General features: G+C 53.9%; 8 protein-coding genes across 8 annotated transcripts; 3 read left to right on the top strand and 5 right to left on the bottom strand.

Moving 5' to 3' along the window:
• Positions 1-1,152: 1,152 nt before the first annotated feature.
• Positions 1,153-2,991, top strand: G6M90_00g026920 (uncharacterized protein; the record flags this gene model as incomplete). Its single annotated transcript, XM_014692408.1, has 1 exon — positions 1,153-2,991. The coding sequence occupies one exon, from the start codon at positions 1,153-1,155 to the stop codon at positions 2,989-2,991; it is 1,839 nt and encodes a 612-aa protein (XP_014547894.1).
• Positions 2,992-3,215: 224 nt separating this feature from the next.
• On the bottom strand, positions 3,216-4,118 carry UTP11 (U3 small nucleolar RNA-associated protein 11; the record flags this gene model as incomplete). Its single annotated transcript, XM_014692409.1, has 2 exons — positions 3,216-3,959; positions 4,023-4,118. The coding sequence occupies 2 exons, from the start codon at positions 4,116-4,118 to the stop codon at positions 3,216-3,218; spliced, it is 840 nt and encodes a 279-aa protein (XP_014547895.1).
• Positions 4,119-4,852: 734 nt separating this feature from the next.
• On the bottom strand, positions 4,853-7,095 carry Dars2 (Aspartate--tRNA ligase; the record flags this gene model as incomplete). The annotated part of the gene is made up of 4 exons (XM_014692410.1): positions 4,853-5,821; positions 5,874-6,134; positions 6,189-6,868; positions 6,921-7,095. 4 exons carry the CDS (start codon positions 7,093-7,095, stop codon positions 4,853-4,855), a joined length of 2,085 nt encoding a protein of 694 aa, XP_014547896.1.
• A 1,261-nt stretch (positions 7,096-8,356) lies between these two features.
• G6M90_00g026890 (uncharacterized protein) lies at positions 8,357-10,541 on the top strand (the record flags this gene model as incomplete). The annotated part of the gene is made up of 5 exons (XM_066129977.1): positions 8,357-8,404; positions 8,522-8,759; positions 8,817-9,007; positions 9,061-9,172; positions 9,235-10,541. 5 exons carry the CDS (start codon positions 8,357-8,359, stop codon positions 10,539-10,541), a joined length of 1,896 nt encoding a protein of 631 aa, XP_065986131.1.
• A 537-nt stretch (positions 10,542-11,078) lies between these two features.
• Positions 11,079-12,179, bottom strand: TFB3 (RNA polymerase II transcription factor B subunit 3; the record flags this gene model as incomplete). The annotated part of the gene is made up of 1 exon (XM_014692412.1): positions 11,079-12,179. The coding sequence occupies one exon, from the start codon at positions 12,177-12,179 to the stop codon at positions 11,079-11,081; it is 1,101 nt and encodes a 366-aa protein (XP_014547898.1).
• A 321-nt stretch (positions 12,180-12,500) lies between these two features.
• On the top strand, positions 12,501-13,258 carry nudC (Nuclear movement protein nudC; the record flags this gene model as incomplete). The annotated part of the gene is made up of 3 exons (XM_014692413.1): positions 12,501-12,516; positions 12,606-12,808; positions 12,908-13,258. The coding sequence occupies 3 exons, from the start codon at positions 12,501-12,503 to the stop codon at positions 13,256-13,258; spliced, it is 570 nt and encodes a 189-aa protein (XP_014547899.1).
• A 78-nt stretch (positions 13,259-13,336) lies between these two features.
• G6M90_00g026860 (uncharacterized protein) lies at positions 13,337-15,273 on the bottom strand (the record flags this gene model as incomplete). The annotated part of the gene is made up of 5 exons (XM_014692414.1): positions 13,337-13,576; positions 13,643-13,813; positions 13,865-15,098; positions 15,156-15,204; positions 15,264-15,273. 5 exons carry the CDS (start codon positions 15,271-15,273, stop codon positions 13,337-13,339), a joined length of 1,704 nt encoding a protein of 567 aa, XP_014547900.1.
• Positions 15,274-15,675: 402 nt separating this feature from the next.
• On the bottom strand, positions 15,676-16,791 carry G6M90_00g026850 (uncharacterized protein; the record flags this gene model as incomplete). Its single annotated transcript, XM_066129976.1, has 6 exons — positions 15,676-15,721; positions 15,779-15,906; positions 15,969-16,274; positions 16,329-16,506; positions 16,573-16,582; positions 16,653-16,791. The coding sequence occupies 6 exons, from the start codon at positions 16,789-16,791 to the stop codon at positions 15,676-15,678; spliced, it is 807 nt and encodes a 268-aa protein (XP_065986095.1).
• Positions 16,792-17,407: the final 616 nt, after the last annotated feature.

The raw sequence follows: 17,407 nt of genomic DNA, 5'->3' as shown, positions 1-17,407 counted from the left end.
CGCACTTACGTAGCTAGAGGGCGGTTGATACTATCGGTGCGGCGGCTGCGGTATGCGGTCTGTGTCGCAGTAAATAGAGGCACTGGTCTTAACATTGACATCAAAAACATGGGGCGTGGCCATGGCCATTTTTGGTGCATTAGTCTGGTCATACCGAACTTATGTAATGATGTAAGTACGAGACGTTATAGACTTAAGTACGTAGGTACATGGCCGTCGACCCGTTGGCAACTACCGGCTAGGGTCAATATTTAATTCGACCCCTCGGCCACTCTTGAGTGGCTCCATGTTATGTCATTGTTGGCATGCACGACCCATTCAGCTACCAGATTATCTCGGGTAGTGTCACCTGGTATTTCTCACGCCAGTTGACGGTACCGACTCCCAATCACCGCACCGCAGGTCCTCCATCTCGTCTTCCCACGTTCCATCCTCCCACAAGTGCCACCAGACTCAAGATGAGATGCCACCCGGCCAATCAGAGTCCATGGCGCACCCAGGTTGGCCGCCCGCGCAGCTCGGCGCTTAGACGCACCTCTTGGCCCCGCTTTGATGCAGTGTGATATCCCACACCATTGGCTGCATGGCCAAATATAGTCTCCCGCATGGCACGGCATCTTTACCACCAACTCCTCCCAACCAGTGACACGACGATTCTTCAACGAAGCGCGTAGACCCCCTCCGCGTTCCTGGCGTCCGCCCAGCATCCTGCAGGAGATACCACTCCAACGGGGCGCCAAAGAGCAAATATGGCGCCAGACTAGCAGAATGCAGATACTGCAGCCCTTTCCAAGGTGCCATTGCCGCAAATAGCCATGGGGCCCTGGGCAGGGATAGGGGAATAGAGATGGCATGCCGTGCGACATTATATGTTTATCACTGCCTCCATTTTTTCTGCTTCTCTGTTCTTTTGTTTTGCCATTTCCTGTGCTGCCTCGTCTTCATTCATCAGAGGCCTGACGATTGGCCCGTCTTGGTTCGAGCTGGTATTGGCAATAATATCAGGCGGGACACGATGCAGTAAGCCGAAGCTGGCTTATAGTTTTTCCTTTCTCTCTTTGTTATACTTGTGATACCCCGGGTCCCTGCCGGTTTCTTGCTATCCAGGAATTCCGCACTGGGGGCGAGATACCAGCGATATATATAGCAGTCATGCCTTCGCCGCAGCAATCCCAGCCAGGCAGCTTCTCCCTGTTTCCCAGCCCCAACGCCTCCAAACCACCGCCGGCATCTCGAAGTCTCCAGTCTTACCGTGGGCGGCGGTCCGAATCCCAGGAGAGGACGCCGCAAACACCCCAGGTCCAGAGGGTGGCTACACCAGATCACACCCAGGCGCGTGGGCAGCCATCATATACACCACCTGTGCAGTTCGAGCCCGCGCGGGCAGAAACGCCCTCCAACTGGCCGTTAAGTAGCGAGACACCGCAGAACTCTGAAGCCCCTGCGCGGCACCACGGCCTCGAGACCACCGCCGACACGGCTGCCGTCCAACAGCCCCGGAATATACACGACGTGCCCGGCCGGGCGGAAACCGCCTTCTCGGAAGCCAACACGCTCGTTCGCAGCAACAGCGGACGGTCCAGGAACTCGATTGCTAAAAACCCTCTCCGTGACCACCCCTCGCCGGCTTCTGCCTCGCAGCCGCTGAGGTCCATCTTCCCGACATATAACCCGGATGTGTCGCTCAACGAGCAGGAGTACGCGCCGACGCAAATGGGTCCCGCTCACATCCCCCGCGCCATCATCAGCAGGCAATCCGTCTACGAGGAGCCGGAATCCCCGGGGACACAGAGCGCTCCGGGCCGCAGCCCGCCGTCGAGCCCCCGACGACCTGCGGCAAGGGGCCGATGGCCACTGAGGATACAGACGCAGCCGCCGCCGGAGACCCCCACGCCCTGCACGACCGAGGACCTCAAGAGCCTGTGGAAGGTAGCCAACGGGTGGAAGGCGTCCGTGTCCGAGTCGAGGGTCTTCTGCCTGAAGCTGTCGCGGCAAAAAGACGCGCCCGTGTACACGCTGTCGTCCCGGTCCTCCCAGCCGTTCTGGAGCCTCCGGCTGGATCCCACCTCCGCCGCGGCCTACATCAGCCTCACGCGGCACGACCCGGCAAAGCCGTGCAAGGCGCCGATCCCAGAGGCCGGCACGTCCCCCGGCGCCCCGGCGAGCAGCAGCGGCAGCCGGACCGACGCAAAGCACCGCCACGAAGCACTCAGCTCGACGCTGGAAGAAGAGTCCCGCAAGCACCCGCCCAACGACGGGCTCGTGGCGCTCCTCATGCCGGCGGCGGCCGCGCGCATGGCCGTCGACAAGGCCGACGACGCCGCGTCCGTCGCCGCCGCGGAAAACGAGTGCGCCCGGCTGGTCTGGGACGAGGACACGGCGACGCACTTCCTCGTGCACAACGCGCTGGCCAGGCCGTTCCGCGTCGCCGTCGACCGGAGCCCGGCCTACTCGCGCGTCGAGTACACCCTCGAGCACGACGAGTCGCCCCGGCACCTCGCCAAGCTGACGAGGGACGGCACCGGCGGCGGCTGGGTCGAGCTGGACACGGGCGTCGCCGCCCAGATCGACTCCTTCTACATCCTGGACGTTGTCGTCGCGGCGCTGCTGCTGGTCGCGGCCGGCGAGGACAGGAGCTCGCCGACCCCGATGGAGACCTTTGAGCCTCCGCCGCGGGCGCCGCCGGCGGCTGCTCTCGGCGCCAGGCGCGGCTCGGCGAGATGGAGCAAGCTGAGTATACGCCGGGACGGCGGGAAGAAGAAGCGCCATATGGAGGCGTTTGAAATGGACGTGGAGAGCCAAAATGACAGCCTGGGCAAGGGGCCGCACGGGCGCCGGTCCGCGGGGGATAAGCCGCCGTTTCTGATACGGGTCGTGGTGAAGCTGGCAAAGGGCGTGTTCAAGTTGGCTATATGGGTCCTGGCGGCGCTGTTCAAGGCCGTCGGGGGCGTGTTCAAGTGTTTGTATTCGTGTGTGGGGTCGAAGTATTAACGTGGCCATGTGATGATTATAATAATGAGACATGTCGGATATTTACCAGGGCGAGCGTGCGCTTCTTTTTCTGGTGATGTGACTGTCCCGTTTTGGACGGCGATTTATTTATGAGCGCACCTACGCAGATGAACAAGGAACCAAGTATATTTCGTGATTGTAAAGAATCCCCCCAAACGCCGGTAGATGCCATCATTACCACAAGCCGACATATTTCAACCCTTTTAACGCTTCCTTGCGCGAACCATGATTTTCCTCCCTCTCCTTGTGTTCCCTCCGGATGTCGCCGTCTTGGCCATCTTGGCGCGCTGCACGTCAAGATGTGCCTCGGCATCATTGAAAGCCTTGAGCTGCTTCTTAGCATTTTCGAGTTGTCTCTTCAGTCTCCGCAGCGACTTGACCGGATCGGCTTCCTCGTCGTCCCCTTCCCCATCTGCGGCGGCAGCATTTCTACCTTTTTCTTCTTCTTCCTCGTCGCCGTCGTCATTTTGCTCCGCCTCCAACCTATCCAGCATAGTAGCCTCTCGCTCCTCCTCGTCATCCATGAAGACAATTTTTCTCGGTGCCTTGGGTTTCGCAGGCAAGGGCGTCTCGTCGTCGTCAGAGTCCAGATCGTCTTCTTTGTCTTCCTCGTCCTCTTCGTCTTCAAGACGGTCCAGTCCTCTTGTCAAGACGACTTGTTGTTCCAGTCTTGCGATTTCCTTGACAACCACCTGCCGCATCGTCCGGATATACCCTATGTCCTGGGTCTTGAGCAGCCGCACAGTATCGACGTCCATTGCCCTGTTGCCGCGGTCGCCCTCGAGCTTGCCTGTCCAGCTCTTGCCGTCCTTGAGTTTGGATCCGGCGCCCTTGCGGGACATCATGCCAAAGTAGAATTCATCTTCATTTCGATCAGCGGCCTTTTGTCGCAGCGATTTCAGCTGGGTCTTTTTCTTGTTGAAATCCTTGGCTCGGAGAGAGTAGTCCTGTCTCGAGTTAGAAACGCAAATTGTTCGTCTCGTGGGGCGTTTTACGCATCGTCTTCTTACCTTGTGCTTTTCGAGCAGGCCCAGTCGGCCACGCTCCAGCGGTTGGGCACGCTCACGGTGCGGGCGCCGCGCCACGGCGTTGCGCATAGATGACATGGTTACTGCAGAGAGACTCTCTTGTGGTGGAGGGTTTGCCGGGAGAAACGAATTATCAAGTCTGGGTCGAGTGGTGAGGGGTGTATTTGCTTGCGGGCAGCATGAGGCTGGTGATGATTCTGTGAAGTTCAGAGTCCGGCAGAATTCTCCAAGATTTTTGGCGGTGAGCTCCATCTGGTGGCGGTGCGTGGGTCGCTCGTCCCTTGGCGCTTAGACCCACTTGCCCTTTCCCATGTTCATGGTTAGTCGGACAGTTAGCTTGAATATCTTGAATTCTGGAAGATAATTGAATGTATGTATATTTTTAATGAAATGGAGATTTCATACAGTAATTATGATAATATCTCGTGAGACCATGACTCTGGCCCACGAAAATATCGGCCCCGTGCTTCCTCGCAACATGTCAGTGGCCGCCGACAGGCGGACTTTACTTGTAAGCAATCCCTAACTGTCACGACAGTCGACGGTTAGAGAACACTGAAAAAATGCCATATTGCGCACAGTGTAAGTACGAAGCGCTCATGAGGGGAGGAGGGATCAGGAGGGGGGACAATGAAGTATCGCGTTGGAATGGTTGCTGTGTGGTATACTGAATATGCAATCCTGGGCACGGATTCTCCGCGCCAAGTCTATGAGTATATATTACAATATGATACATATTTGTACAGGTGCTCCATTGAACCGAAGCCTGATCCTGGACGGTCCGCCGCAACTAGCAACGAGAGAAGTAGAGATCATTTAGACTTCGACATCAGTTGTAGCCCATATGGAGCAAGCTGCTCATTATTCAGCTTACTTGGTGACCGCACAAACGGATCCTCACCCCTCATGGTCTTTGGGAAAGCAATCACATCCCGGACGGTCGACGTATCTGTGAGCAGCGCAACAAGTCTATCGAACCCAAGGGCAAAGCCAGCGTGAGGCGGACATCCTGCCCTCAGCGCGTCAAACAGATGTGAAAAGTCTTTGATTCGTTGATCAGTCATTTTCAGGACGTCTCGCATGATGAATTCCTGAATATCTGCGACGTGAATACGCTCGCTTCCACCTCCAATCTCGATACCGTTTAGAACGAGGTCGTAGGCGGCACTCCGAGCTTGCAATGGATCGGTGAAGAGGATTTCGAGGTCATTCTCTGACAGTGGTGCCGTAAATGGGTGATGGGCTGCGGAAATTCCAGCCGCGCCACCCTGGCCGGGTTCCCCTTCTTCAACGGGCTTGAACATGGGAAATTCCGTGACCCATACAAATTGCAGTGACTCGGGATCTCCAAGCTTTGGTTTTTCCATGTAGCCTTCCTCCACCAGACTTTTCCAGAGGGCGTTTCGTATGTCGCCGATTTTGGTGGATCCAAGGCAGTATTGACCCTGGGGCTTTTCTCGGGCCTGGAAGACCACCAAATCGCCATCACTGATTTCTTGGCCTTGGGAAAGTTTGTCCAGGACGCTTTCATACTCGAAGCCTAGAGAGGAGAAGCCAGATAAAGGCTGTCGAGAGTCGTGAATGAGTATTTGTGGTTTGCCATCGGGGTTGTTGGCTAATGCGGGTGGGAGGTTGTCCATAAATTTAATGACAAATTTTCGGGCTTCAGATGGTGAACAGTCTTTCAGTGGAAAGGTGAATGCCTCAATGAGAGGATCCGAAAGATGTGTAATCATGTTGACAAAATTGCGATAAGGCTCAATATCTTCTAACGCATGTATCTGCAACATATTAGCATGACGAGTTTGATGGACGGCATTATTTTAGGCGTACTTGGTTGGGAATTCGCAAGTCCGGCTTGTCAGAGCCATAAGCGGCGATACTCTCGGCGAAGGTGAGGGTGGTGAACTTGTGATCAGGTGATTCGTCGGCGGGTGCGGGCTCATTGAGTATATCAGATAGGATGGGTATTCTCTCTCCACGGATATCGCTGTAACTTCGAGCTGGTCGGAGTCGTGACAGTGCAGCCAGCAGGATATCATTTACATCGGCCTGCACTTCGGCGGAACCAGCAAATGCCCATTCCATATCGAGCTAACCTTCTGTGAGCATAACCTTCCCGTGATGGAGATGATGAGCGGGACATACCTGAGAGAATTCTGGCTGTCTATCCGTCCGTAAATCCTCATCTCGATAGCACCTTGCCCATTGCATGTACTGACCAATACCGCTCGCCATCAGGACCTGTTTGTATTGTTGAGGGCTCTGACTGAGTGCATATGCAGTACCCCTTTGTCTTGTCGGAACTAAGAACTCACGGGCGCCCTCGGACGTAGATTTGAAAAGGGTAGGCGTCTCAACATCTGTGAACCCCTTTTCCAACAAGCTCTGATTCAACTGACCCTTTAGCCAAGATCTGAATTTTAGTCTGGCTTGAAGCTCAGGGTGGAATCGAATTTGCAAGTGTCGCTTTGTTTGAGGGAATTGAACATCAGACGTGACAATAAGATCTTTTGGAACCGTGTTTAATGATCGAATATCCCTAAGATATAGGGTTCGCTTGGACGAGGAACTATTCTGCTCTTCTCCAGCTGCTTGTGCTGGCGGCTCTGGTCGCGCGCAGACGACGACTGGCGCAAATGCAGGAACTTGCCGAAATTTCTCGTGGGATTCTAGCCCGCCATCGACATGGGAGCATATTTGGATCACTTCACCTGAAGATGTGGTGAGGTCCGCGAATGACAGGTGCTTTCCGACATTGCGTCGCTTTCCGAGAAATCCTGTTATGACGTCGGGGTCGGTTTGTGTCAATGAATTGGAACCTCGAACTATGAGAACATTTAGTAAATATACAGATACATAGAACCGATCTAAGCCTACACTGGTTCCAAGCCTTGAGCAATTCTTCCTTGTTCAGGTGTCCTGCCCTTGGGCCAGCCGCAGCAGTCTGATGCGCATAGAACCTCAAAGCGCCATTGCGAGAAATCGGTGCCAGTATGGAGCGATTGCAAGCACCGCGGCGTGAGACAGCCCAGCAGCGACCCAGCTGGGACATTACTGTCAGAATTGACGCTGCGGTGCGGCCACAGCCAAGGTGCAGTTTGACTTGAGTAATCAGATGATGGTGAACTTGGTGAGCTCAAAGCTCCAGCCAAACCAGCAGCGTCATCCGTTCTGCCGGGAAAATCCGCCAAGACCCCACCGACCCACAGCTGCTTTAAATTTCGGCGCCATCGACCAGGCACCTTTTTCTCTTCTTCTTTTCTCCTTATGAACCCTTCCATTCAAATAAGTGTATGTACACCACTTATTCCCCAGATCTGACCAAGCAGACTACCGTTGCTAACAATGTCTTGCAGATGATGAGAACCGCGTGCGTAATATGATGCAGATGCCTTTCTTCCGACCCTTCAAACTCTCCCTTTGGGGCTTAAGTGGTTTGCTGGTGAGGCTAGAATTGGTATTTTGAAATGGGCGTTCGACACACAGACCTTGTTACATCTCGGACGCGATGAAAAAAAGCTCTGATTTATTATGAATGGAAGTGTTTTCTACTCCTTCTGTTTCGAATACTGGGAATGCTAGACGCGTGATTTGGCGATTGATTTTGGACGGAAGTTTTTTTTTTGTTTATCAGTTGATGAACATGCGTAGTCCGTATGCTCTCAATGTGACGAAGGCTTTACTGACTGGCCAAGTGGCCTTGATCAGCACAGCCTTGGAACCATCGCCAAGATGTGCATGACCGCGGGGGCCACACTCGCAGTAGTTCTGCAACAGTGTTCTGTACTAAGAACTGGAATAGCCGATTAGCAGTAATAAAGCATGACTTTGGAATCGAGTTGCAGCATTATTTGGTTGGTCAAGATGGTGAACCCGTACGGCACCTGAGTACATGAGCAGTTGGTATTCAGATGAACTGTCGTCTCAGGGGCCCGGCCTGATGCAATTGCTGTTGATTATGTGCTTGCATGTACATGTATTCCGCCAGCTCCAGAGCGGCTTGCTGCAAATCTGTCTGGCCTCTGGGCATCATGCCGTACAGCCTTCAAATTTTGCGTGGACAAGTCTGGTTGGCCCCACTCGGCTTCGTCGACCCCAGCCCAGTCCATCCCATGCTTTGCGAGTCGCTCCACCCGAGATCCATTGCAGCCAGACCAAGCCCGACCTCATCCCGGCCATCCAGCCATAATTCAGCCCTTTTCCTTTCGTCATCCACCTGGGCCATCAGCGTTTTTGTTTTTATTTTATTATTCACCCCTGGTTCGTGGCGAGGAACTTCACCCGAAAACATCAGGGTGACAAGAACTTGCACCATGTCGGGCTCCTTCGAAAAGTCCGTCAAGGGCGCAACCAAGATCAAAGTACGAGCGAATTGCGTCCCAATTCCAACCACCCCTCCCCTCAATGACCACCTCAGCACCGAGCTACTAGACGATAGGATCACCAGTCCATTACATGCTGACCGATGCGACTTATAGAATGCACCGCCCAAGACGAAATATATCGAACACATCCTCGTGGCCACGCACTCAGGCGATGCTGGCGTAGGTGAAGTCTTTCGTTCATTACAATACCGGTTGCGCGACTCGACATGGACAGTGGTGCTCAAGAGCTTGCTCACCACGCACATTATGATGCGAGAGGGCGAGAAGAATGCGACTCTATCGTTCCTCGCCAAGCATCGTAACATTTTGACCGTGGGGCATTTTGCCGATGGTTGGTCATTCGTGAATAACACCGATTTTGAATCGGGCTGACTAGTTGGCGCTCCAGCTCAAACTCAAGGTCGGAACATTCGGCATTATGCAAACTATTTGACAGAGCGAGCACGGGCATTTCGCGACACCAAGATCGACTGGGTCCGCGAGAATGATTCGCGACTAGAGAAATTAGCTGTTGATAAGGGTCTGCTCCGGGAGACTGAGGTTGTCGAGAACCAATTGTCGGCTCTGGTCAAGTGTGATGTGAGTAAATATGACGTCGAATTACACTAATCGCTGCTAATAAATGCGCCTAGGTCCTCGAAACCGAACCTGAAAACGAAATCACTATTGCAATCTTCCGGTTGTTGGTCTTGGACCTGTTGTCTTTGTTTCAAGTGCTCAATCAGGGTCTCATAAACGTATTAGGTTCGTCGGGCCGACAACAGATCGAATTGTCTCAAGACCCTTGCTCACATATTGTAATGCAGGACACTTCTTTGAGATGTCCAAGACGGATGCCCAGAGAGCTTTGGAAATTTATCGCACGTTCACGCGAGTGACCGACCATGTTGTGCAGTATCTCAGTGCCGCTCGCATGCATGAACACCATACGAGAGTCGAAGTCCCCAAGCTCAAGCACGCCCCAGTCACTTTGGCTCGTCAACTAGAGGATTATCTCAAGGACCCTGATTTTGAGGTTCACAGACGACAGTATCTCGCTGAGCAGGATGCAAAGAAGACGGGGGGGTCTTCTAAAGCGGCGAAGGTTGACTTCCCCAAGTCGCCTACCAAGCCAGCTTCGCCAAATTTGAACAACCCCTTCCCCTCTGTTCCGGATGCCAAATTCGACGGCAAACCACAAGCCAACAAGGGCCCGGATCCTGATCTTATCGACTTTTTCGACTCGATTGAGCAAAAGCAGACAACTTTGCAGGTCAACCCGCAGCCAACTGGCATCATGCCTGCCGCAGCACCCTTCCAGGCGCAGCCCACGGGTATGCCATTTCCTCAAAATGGCTTTGCGCCGCAGCAAACCGGTTTTGTACCCAACAACATGTTCCAACAGCAACAGAATATGAGTGGATTCATGCCGCAGCAGCAGCCGCAGCCGCAACTGCAACAGCCTCAGCCTCTGCAACCCAACTTCACCGGCGCTGGATTCGGAGGCTTCACACCGCAGCCAAGCTTTCAGCCCGGTACTCTTGGGTCAATTCCCCAGAATCTAGAGGCCACATTCCTCAACCCAAACCAAGGTTTCCAGTATGGGCAACAACAGCAGCAGCCGCAACAACCTCAATCCTTGCAAGCCGGTCAGGCAAACCCCCTTCAGCTAAATCCTCTTCAGCCAGCACCCACAGGCACGACCAACCCGTTCAGGCAATCAATGATGCCACTAGCCAGCATGCCAGGCAGCTCATCGCCATTCTCCTCACCCGGTCCAATGCCCCAAGTGCAACGCCAGTCTACGAACCCGTTCGCTCGATCTCCTACACAAAGCACATCGCCTTTCCAGTCCGCAATCCCTATCCAGGCCCAACCTACAGGAACCAACCCCTTTGCTAAAATGCAACAACAACCGCAACAAGTCCCGCCTCCAGACCAGTCTCTTAATCCAGGTCCTCTCGGTCCCCAACCAACAGGGACCACAAACCCCTTCCGCCACAGCGCGTTCGTCAACCACAATACCGGCATGGGGTGGCAGCATAACCAGGCCAGTATCGGCGGCGGGCTGGATCAACTCCCTACTGTCCCTGTATTCCCTCGTCCCGCGCAACAAACGCCCTGGCAGCAATAAATCGCATTCTTTGACCCTACTTTTTTTTTTTTTTTACACCACTAAGTTCCAATCGTTTTTCCCTTGATAGTACTGTCGAATTTGCTCGTCTTCCCCGTGGACTATTCTTATGAATTCCGGTATTCGCATCAGCAAGGCGTTGTTGGATAGGGACGGAGGGAGGCACGGATTTTCATAGCGTAGTGGCTGTAGTGTTATCGAGTACATAGGCAAAGTTGTATCACTTAGGCAGTTGTCAGAAATAATGTTGCTCCCACCACGTTCTTAATCGAACTAGTACCTGCTCACGGGGCCAAGAGGAACAAAGCGTATGGTTAGATATGGCACTCCCTCGGAGTACGCTATTATATATTGTATTGCATGGGGGCGTGCCCTATGATAGCCAAGTCTATCTTTTGCAACAAATTATAGTCGTGAATGGCGTGGAGCCATTATCAAAAAATAAACGCCTTTTGCCAGCCCAACCCAACCAAAACGCCATTTCACGCCTGCCGAAAAGAAGAAGAAAAAAAACCTCCCCGCATAGTTCGTAGTCCTCTAAAACACATCGTCGGTATCCATCTTCCCGCCGGCAACAGCAGCCTCGCTGGCGCCGGCCGTAGCAACCGCCCTGTCCACCTTGTCCTCTGCGATGAACACGCCCAGCCCCGAAAACGACTCGTACAGAGCTCTCGAGATGTACTCGTCGGCACTGTACCCGCCGACGAGATACTCGCTCTTGGAGCGCATCACGTCTATCCACTCGCTGTGATACTCTTGTAATCTATCGTGTCCCATATCAACTCTGGTCGGCGCCAGATCCAGGCCCCCAAACGGATCATACGGCTTGTTGTCGTCTGCCGCACCGCGAGTCTTGTCCCGCAACCCGCGGATCGACAGCCCCCCCGCGGGGCCGGACAGAGCGTCCCTCGCCGAATCCCTCTTCTGCTGCCCTCGCTTCTTGAGCATGATCTTGTCCACTGTCTCGGTGGCGTGTCCCACCTCTGCGCTCTGCAGCGAGTCGAGCATTTCTTCGCGGAACCGCGCGGCGCTGGCCTTCTCCTCGGCGTCTTGTTGCAGGTCCTGCAGGCGTCGTTGCCGGGCTGCATCTTGTTCGGCCGCGAGCCGCCTTTTCCGCGAGTCGTCCGACTCGCGCGCGAGTTTCTTGTTGCGCTCGATTTCGGCCTTGTGCTGTGCTTCCCATGCGGCCAGCTCGCCTTCTGCTTCGCCCTTAGCCTCGGGCGGGCCATTGACGAGCTTGAAGGTCAGGTCTTCCACGTATTCTAGGTACTTGTTGTATGAGTCAAGTGATTCGAAGTCGTCCTCGACCTTGTTAAATATCTGGGCTACGCGGCGGCGGATATCGACCTCCCGCTCCACGGTCAGGTCGGCGAAGAAGGCGGACTTGAAACCACGTAGTCGCAGGGTCTTGTGGCATGTGGCGTAGGGGCATTGGTTGGGCCCGTCTTTGAAGATTCGCTCGACGCACGTTTTGCACATTCGGTGGTAGCACTCTGGGTTGATGAGGAATTCCATGTCCCGGTTGAAGTACCGGGTCGTTTTGCACACGGGACATGTCTCGTCCTCGTCGTTGGGGGCACCGAGGCCAGTTGCTGCGCCATGGCGCACTGAGACGGTGCTGGTACCGTTTCGCGTCATTTTGGCGTGGTCGGGAGGCTTGAGAGCTTGAGATAGAAGCCTCCGAGCGCGAGGTGCGCGATGATGCCGGTGATTCAATGGTGCGTTGCGGATCTCGAATTGACGGGGTGCGCGAAGTTGTAGCTGAAGGGAGCTCTGTCCCAGCTGCCAGGTTTGTCAGCCAATGACGGCGGGCGCCACCACTTGCTCTTCGTAGGGGTTTGCTCGACAGCTACTGCCCCGCCATCGCAACGCTTCAAAGGGCACGCCACTTCATTCCACATCGATCTTCTTCTACGCAACGTGCATTGCCCCAACCACGTTTATTCGAGAGAGCAGAAAATGGCTGACGTCAAAGGTGGTTATCTGATCTTCTTACAAACACATACGCTCAAAACTAGACATATACCCTTACGTCACCCAAGTTGAGCTAACCAAACACATCAGATCCGTCTCCAGCTGAAGAGGCAGCCGCCCGCGCCAAAGAGGCTGACGAGCAAGCTGCCTTGCCCTACAAATGGCAACAGACTATTGCGGAACTCAACGTTACCTTCACAGTTCCCGGAAACATGAAGTCAAAAGATCTCATCATAGACATTAAAAAGCAGAGTCTGACTGCGGGTATCAAGGGCCAAGAGCCCGTCATTAAGGTACATTCAACGGTCCTAAGATGATCGTTTAGGTCTCCAAGCTCCATGACCATAGGAGTATATCCAGTTCAGAGACTTTTGAATACTGATCTGCCATAGGGAGATCTCCCCCATGCCATTCACGTCGACGACTCGACATGGACCCTATCCACAAACGCCGACGGTACCAAGACGGTCGAAATCCAGCTCGACAAGGTCAACAAGATGGAGTGGTGGGCGCACGTTATCACTTCTGCTCCTACCATTGACGTAACGAAGATTCAGCCTGATTCTTCGAAACTGTCTGACCTCGACGGTGAGACGAGGGGCATGGTTGAGAAGATGATGTATGACCAGCGTCAGAAGGAGAAGGGGCTGCCTTCGTCAGATGAGCAGAAGAAGATGGACATCTTGAAGAAGTTCCAGGACCAGCACCCGGAGATGGACTTCAGCAAGGCCAAGATTCAATAAGCCGTGGCGCGGAAAGCTGCGGGGGCATGTTGGGTGGAGCGTCAGAAAAGTAGATTCTTTCAACTGAAAACATCAGTTTCAACCTGATTCAAGTGCTGTGGCTGCTCGTTCCAGAAACGCGTTGAAATCTTGTACTTGTTGAAGCAGACCGCCAGTTGAGCTCGTTGAGCTAACTTGGTCTGATATTTGAGCCAGGACCAGGTCGAGATTGCCCAGATCGGCTTCCTTCTCTGCTTTGCGAGAGAGTTCTGGGGCTTCCCGACCTTGTTCGACCGCCAAATCGATGTCGTGCATGAGAGAGGACGCATTTAAACGTGACTAAGACAAAGAAAAATTTCAAGTGTTAGACCATGACCAATGCAAAATCGCAACGCAACAACTCACTGTCGATTCTTTGCTGTCAGCTTCGTGTTTGATACGGACAGCATCCATCCGAAGCGCCACTTGTTCCCGTTCACCCTTTAACCGAATAATTTCATCTCGAAGTGCCAACTTCTCCTTCTGAACATGACGAAGACGTCTTCGTAACGAATGCCAGTGATTCAAATGAATAGCCTTAAATCTCGTCAGTGACAGCCCTTCAAATTCAACATGGGGGGCACTCACATGTTGGAGCAGCCGAGAGTTAAGCTCTTCCCGATACGCCCCGATAGCACGAATCTTGACTCTCAACTCCTTCTTCTTCCCCAAATCATCAGAAGACTGCAACATCTTCTGGAGATTTTCCAAAGTTGAAGAAATCATTTCTTCGCAGACCTGTGAGAAGACATCTACGACTGTCTCTCCACCACGGTTCGCAAATGGAATCTCCTGCTGCAGTTCATCCTCGTCATCGGCGCCTTGGGCAAAGTTGTTGACAAATCGTTGGACGGTAATTTCAATCGCTGCGTCGTCGTCGCGATCACTTCCCGAACTATGGCGTTTCTGCTTTGGCTGTGGCTTAGGTCGCTTCGCAGGCTGCCTCTGGGCTGCCGGGCTTCTGCGGTGCCTCTTTTGCACCGGTTCCTCGGGCTGGCTGTCTTCGGATTGCTCCGAGCCTAGTTCCGGAGACCGTGTTTTGTTGGGCCTAGGGCGCTTTACACCGATGGACTGGGCTGCTCTTCGATCGTCAATCTCTACAGCCCCTTCATCGGAGTGATCTGATTCTTCGGGCTCCTCCTCCTCCTCCTCCTCCTCCTCCTCTTCCTCCACGACCACCGCCTCCTTCCTTGCTATTCCTGGTCGTTGTTGAGGTGGACGAGTGCGAGCTTCATCGCTTGGTTCCTCCTCCCTCTCCCCTTCTGATTCTTCGGGTACTGCTGGAATTGATGGCCGTGAGACATTGCTCGTACGCGTCTTGTTTGCGAGTGGCGATGATGGCTGTGTTTGTGCGTCATCCTCATCGCTTATGTCCGGCGTCCGTCCCGTCGGTGCTCCGCCGATGTTGACTGCTTCATTGATGCGCTGCCTGTGGCCGCTGCCAGGCTTTCCGGCTGGACTTTCCGTAATCTCTTCTGTGATGGTTCTGGCCACTCGGGGTCCTCCCCGAAACACGGCGCTTGACGGCGGCTGAACAGGCTCTGGTTCATCCAGGTCGGGGTCATCGCGTTCGGACGGTGCTGATACCGGTGCGCTTGAGCTGCGAGGGCCCGGAAGATCCGCGTCTCCGGCAGGCTGATACGGCGATTCTGTCTCCTGTCGGGTGTCCGGTGCGTTGCTGGTTGTCCTGCTAGGAAGACTTGTTTGGGCAGCGGGGTGCGCGGGTAGCGAGCCTGGTGAGCTTGAGCTTTGGACGGCTGGTCCGGTGGCGATGCCGGGGATGTCGAGGTTGAAGGTATCGTTGTCGTCGATGTTTGTTCGCCTGTAGAGGTATCAGCGGGAACGTGTTGCAGGCGCGAGTTCAGAATGATTCACGTACCCAGCACCACGGAGTCGCTCGTTGAGCTTTCCCTCGCGACGTTCCCTTCCTGTTTTGCTCGGTTACCACGTAGTCCTGAAGCTGCGCAATGCGCTGCGGCGGGCTTACCTGTTGCCATTCCGGGAGACAATTGAATGTGCTGTTACATGTGAAGAATAGTATACCGTGCCTGTGGATGTTTTTCGGCACCCATCGTGAGCGCACGCAAGGGTGGGTGGGTGTGGCGATAATTGGGCTCGACGGTCAGAGACGCGAATGTGGTTGAGTCAGACGCGTCTACTAGATCCATTGTCAGTGACGTCGCGGGGCATGGCGGCTTAAGCTTGTCCGCAGGGGTTTGCAATCTTGGCTCGCACCAGACCCCACAATGACGAAGAAACATGCACCAATTGTTCACACCAAGGTTTTTCATTCAACATTGATCTCTTTTAGAATCTTGTCCATTATCCCTCAAATATTTCATAACTTCTCTACACTGTGGCATAGACGCTGCCTGCCATTCGATACTTTCCTTTGTAATTCATCCTTGCATTACCCATTGCATCTCAGGCGTATCGAACTTGTGTCTACAGTCATCAGCCCAACGATGGGGAAACGATTGCAAGAGGTTTTGATCAACTTACCCATTATAGTGCGTTTTTTTCAAGGCCTCCTCGCCATACCTCTCCGCTAGCATCGTCTTATACCGATACGGGATTTTGACCGGCTCTCCTTCGAACGTTGTGTCTCTTAACGGGTGCAACAAGGTGTCCTACCCGCCGTTAGTCGACGTTCGACCGCCGTTCCTGGCAGCACGCCTGCGTCTTCGCTTACATGGAATTGTTGACCGTCCTTTGTGTAAAGCACCCCTTCGCCGCTCGGATGGTCAGGGCTATATCGCACGGCCGTGATGTTCAGATATAGCCCACTGCCGAGATCAGTCCAGCGAGCATCAATCACATCCGTAGCGCCTGTTTGCGCCCTGTTCGTGAAATCTGGGCTTATTTCGAGCAGAAATCTCTTTCCTTTCGGCATGCCTTTCCGTCTGTGGAAGTGAACGGATGCGTTGTGGTAGGCCGCCAAGAAATGGAGATCAGCCTCGGTAATTTGAACATTGCTGGGGTAGTCCCATGGCAACATCTGAAATATGTCAGCGGGATCAAATAGAGAATTCCCGAATTTTTTCTTGATTACCTTCTTTCCCCACCACCATCCCAAGAGACTCCCGTTCATGAGCCAAGTTTGCACCTGGAGTTCGCGACATGTGATGAGGTATGACTGGATGAGGGTGCGAGCCGCGTCGCGATGGGCGGTTTTGTTGAGCAACTGCTTCATGTATCGTGAGTCGTACGCGAATTTTGTGTCATGATGTCTGCGTGTTGGTGAGTAAACAGGTTGGGAAGTAGATGCAACATGGACCTGCATTGGGTGTGCTTACGTTTCGGATGCTAGAGTATGGTTAGCCACCCTCGGGAGATGTGACTGGCGGTAGAAACTCTTGAAGGACAGGTCACTTACAGTCGGGTTTGGAAACGCGGAGGGATTGATCATCATGCGAGACGGCTTTCTGGTCGGCGAGACCATCGGCGAAGCCACGAACAGGCACGGCCGTGGTGAAGCCTACGACCATCCATACAAACACTCGCACGAAGTGCATGGTTGACGTTTCTTGGTGTCAGTTATTGTCCCCGATGCCCTTCTATAGTAGACTCCTATGAAGAAGAAATGGCCGTCATCCAATGTCGTGTTCGTGGCGACACAAGCTTCTATGCGCGCCTTTGTGGCACGAACCAGACACCAGGCTCATCAGACACTGCAAGAGAATCTTTGGTAGAGCAATCCCTCTATGCAAAGCAAAAGTCAAAGAGAAAGTCGGCTTCAGCAAACTGATACCATTCACGTTGAAAGAAACAAGGGAGGACATGTGTCATGTCAAGGGGTTTGGATGCTGCCCATCTTCTCCACGGACAATCAGCTGGCTGGCGGCTGTCGATCATGCTCCGCGTCATCGAGTCGCAGGATGTGCCAGCTTTGTTACACAATACCTCCTCCTCTGGGGGTGGGGTGGCTGATACGCTGGCATGGCAGTAGTAGTATTCTACGGATGGCTACGCACTTTCTTGAACGTGCGAAGCTTGGATTGCCTCGCCCTGGCCAGCAACACAACACTGACGCCGTCAGCTGGTCTGGAGGCCCGCGAACGGATATGTTTGTATCTTGCCAAGTACGGCCGGGGCCGCCTCCGTTCGGCTCAAGCGCTCCCAGCCACGTCA

This window comes from Metarhizium brunneum, chromosome 1 (genome assembly GCF_013426205.1).
Source record: "Metarhizium brunneum chromosome 1, complete sequence".
NCBI lineage: Eukaryota > Fungi > Ascomycota > Sordariomycetes > Hypocreales > Clavicipitaceae > Metarhizium > Metarhizium brunneum.
Note: the sequence above shows the minus strand (reverse complement) of the source record. Positions and strands in the feature narration are given on the sequence as shown.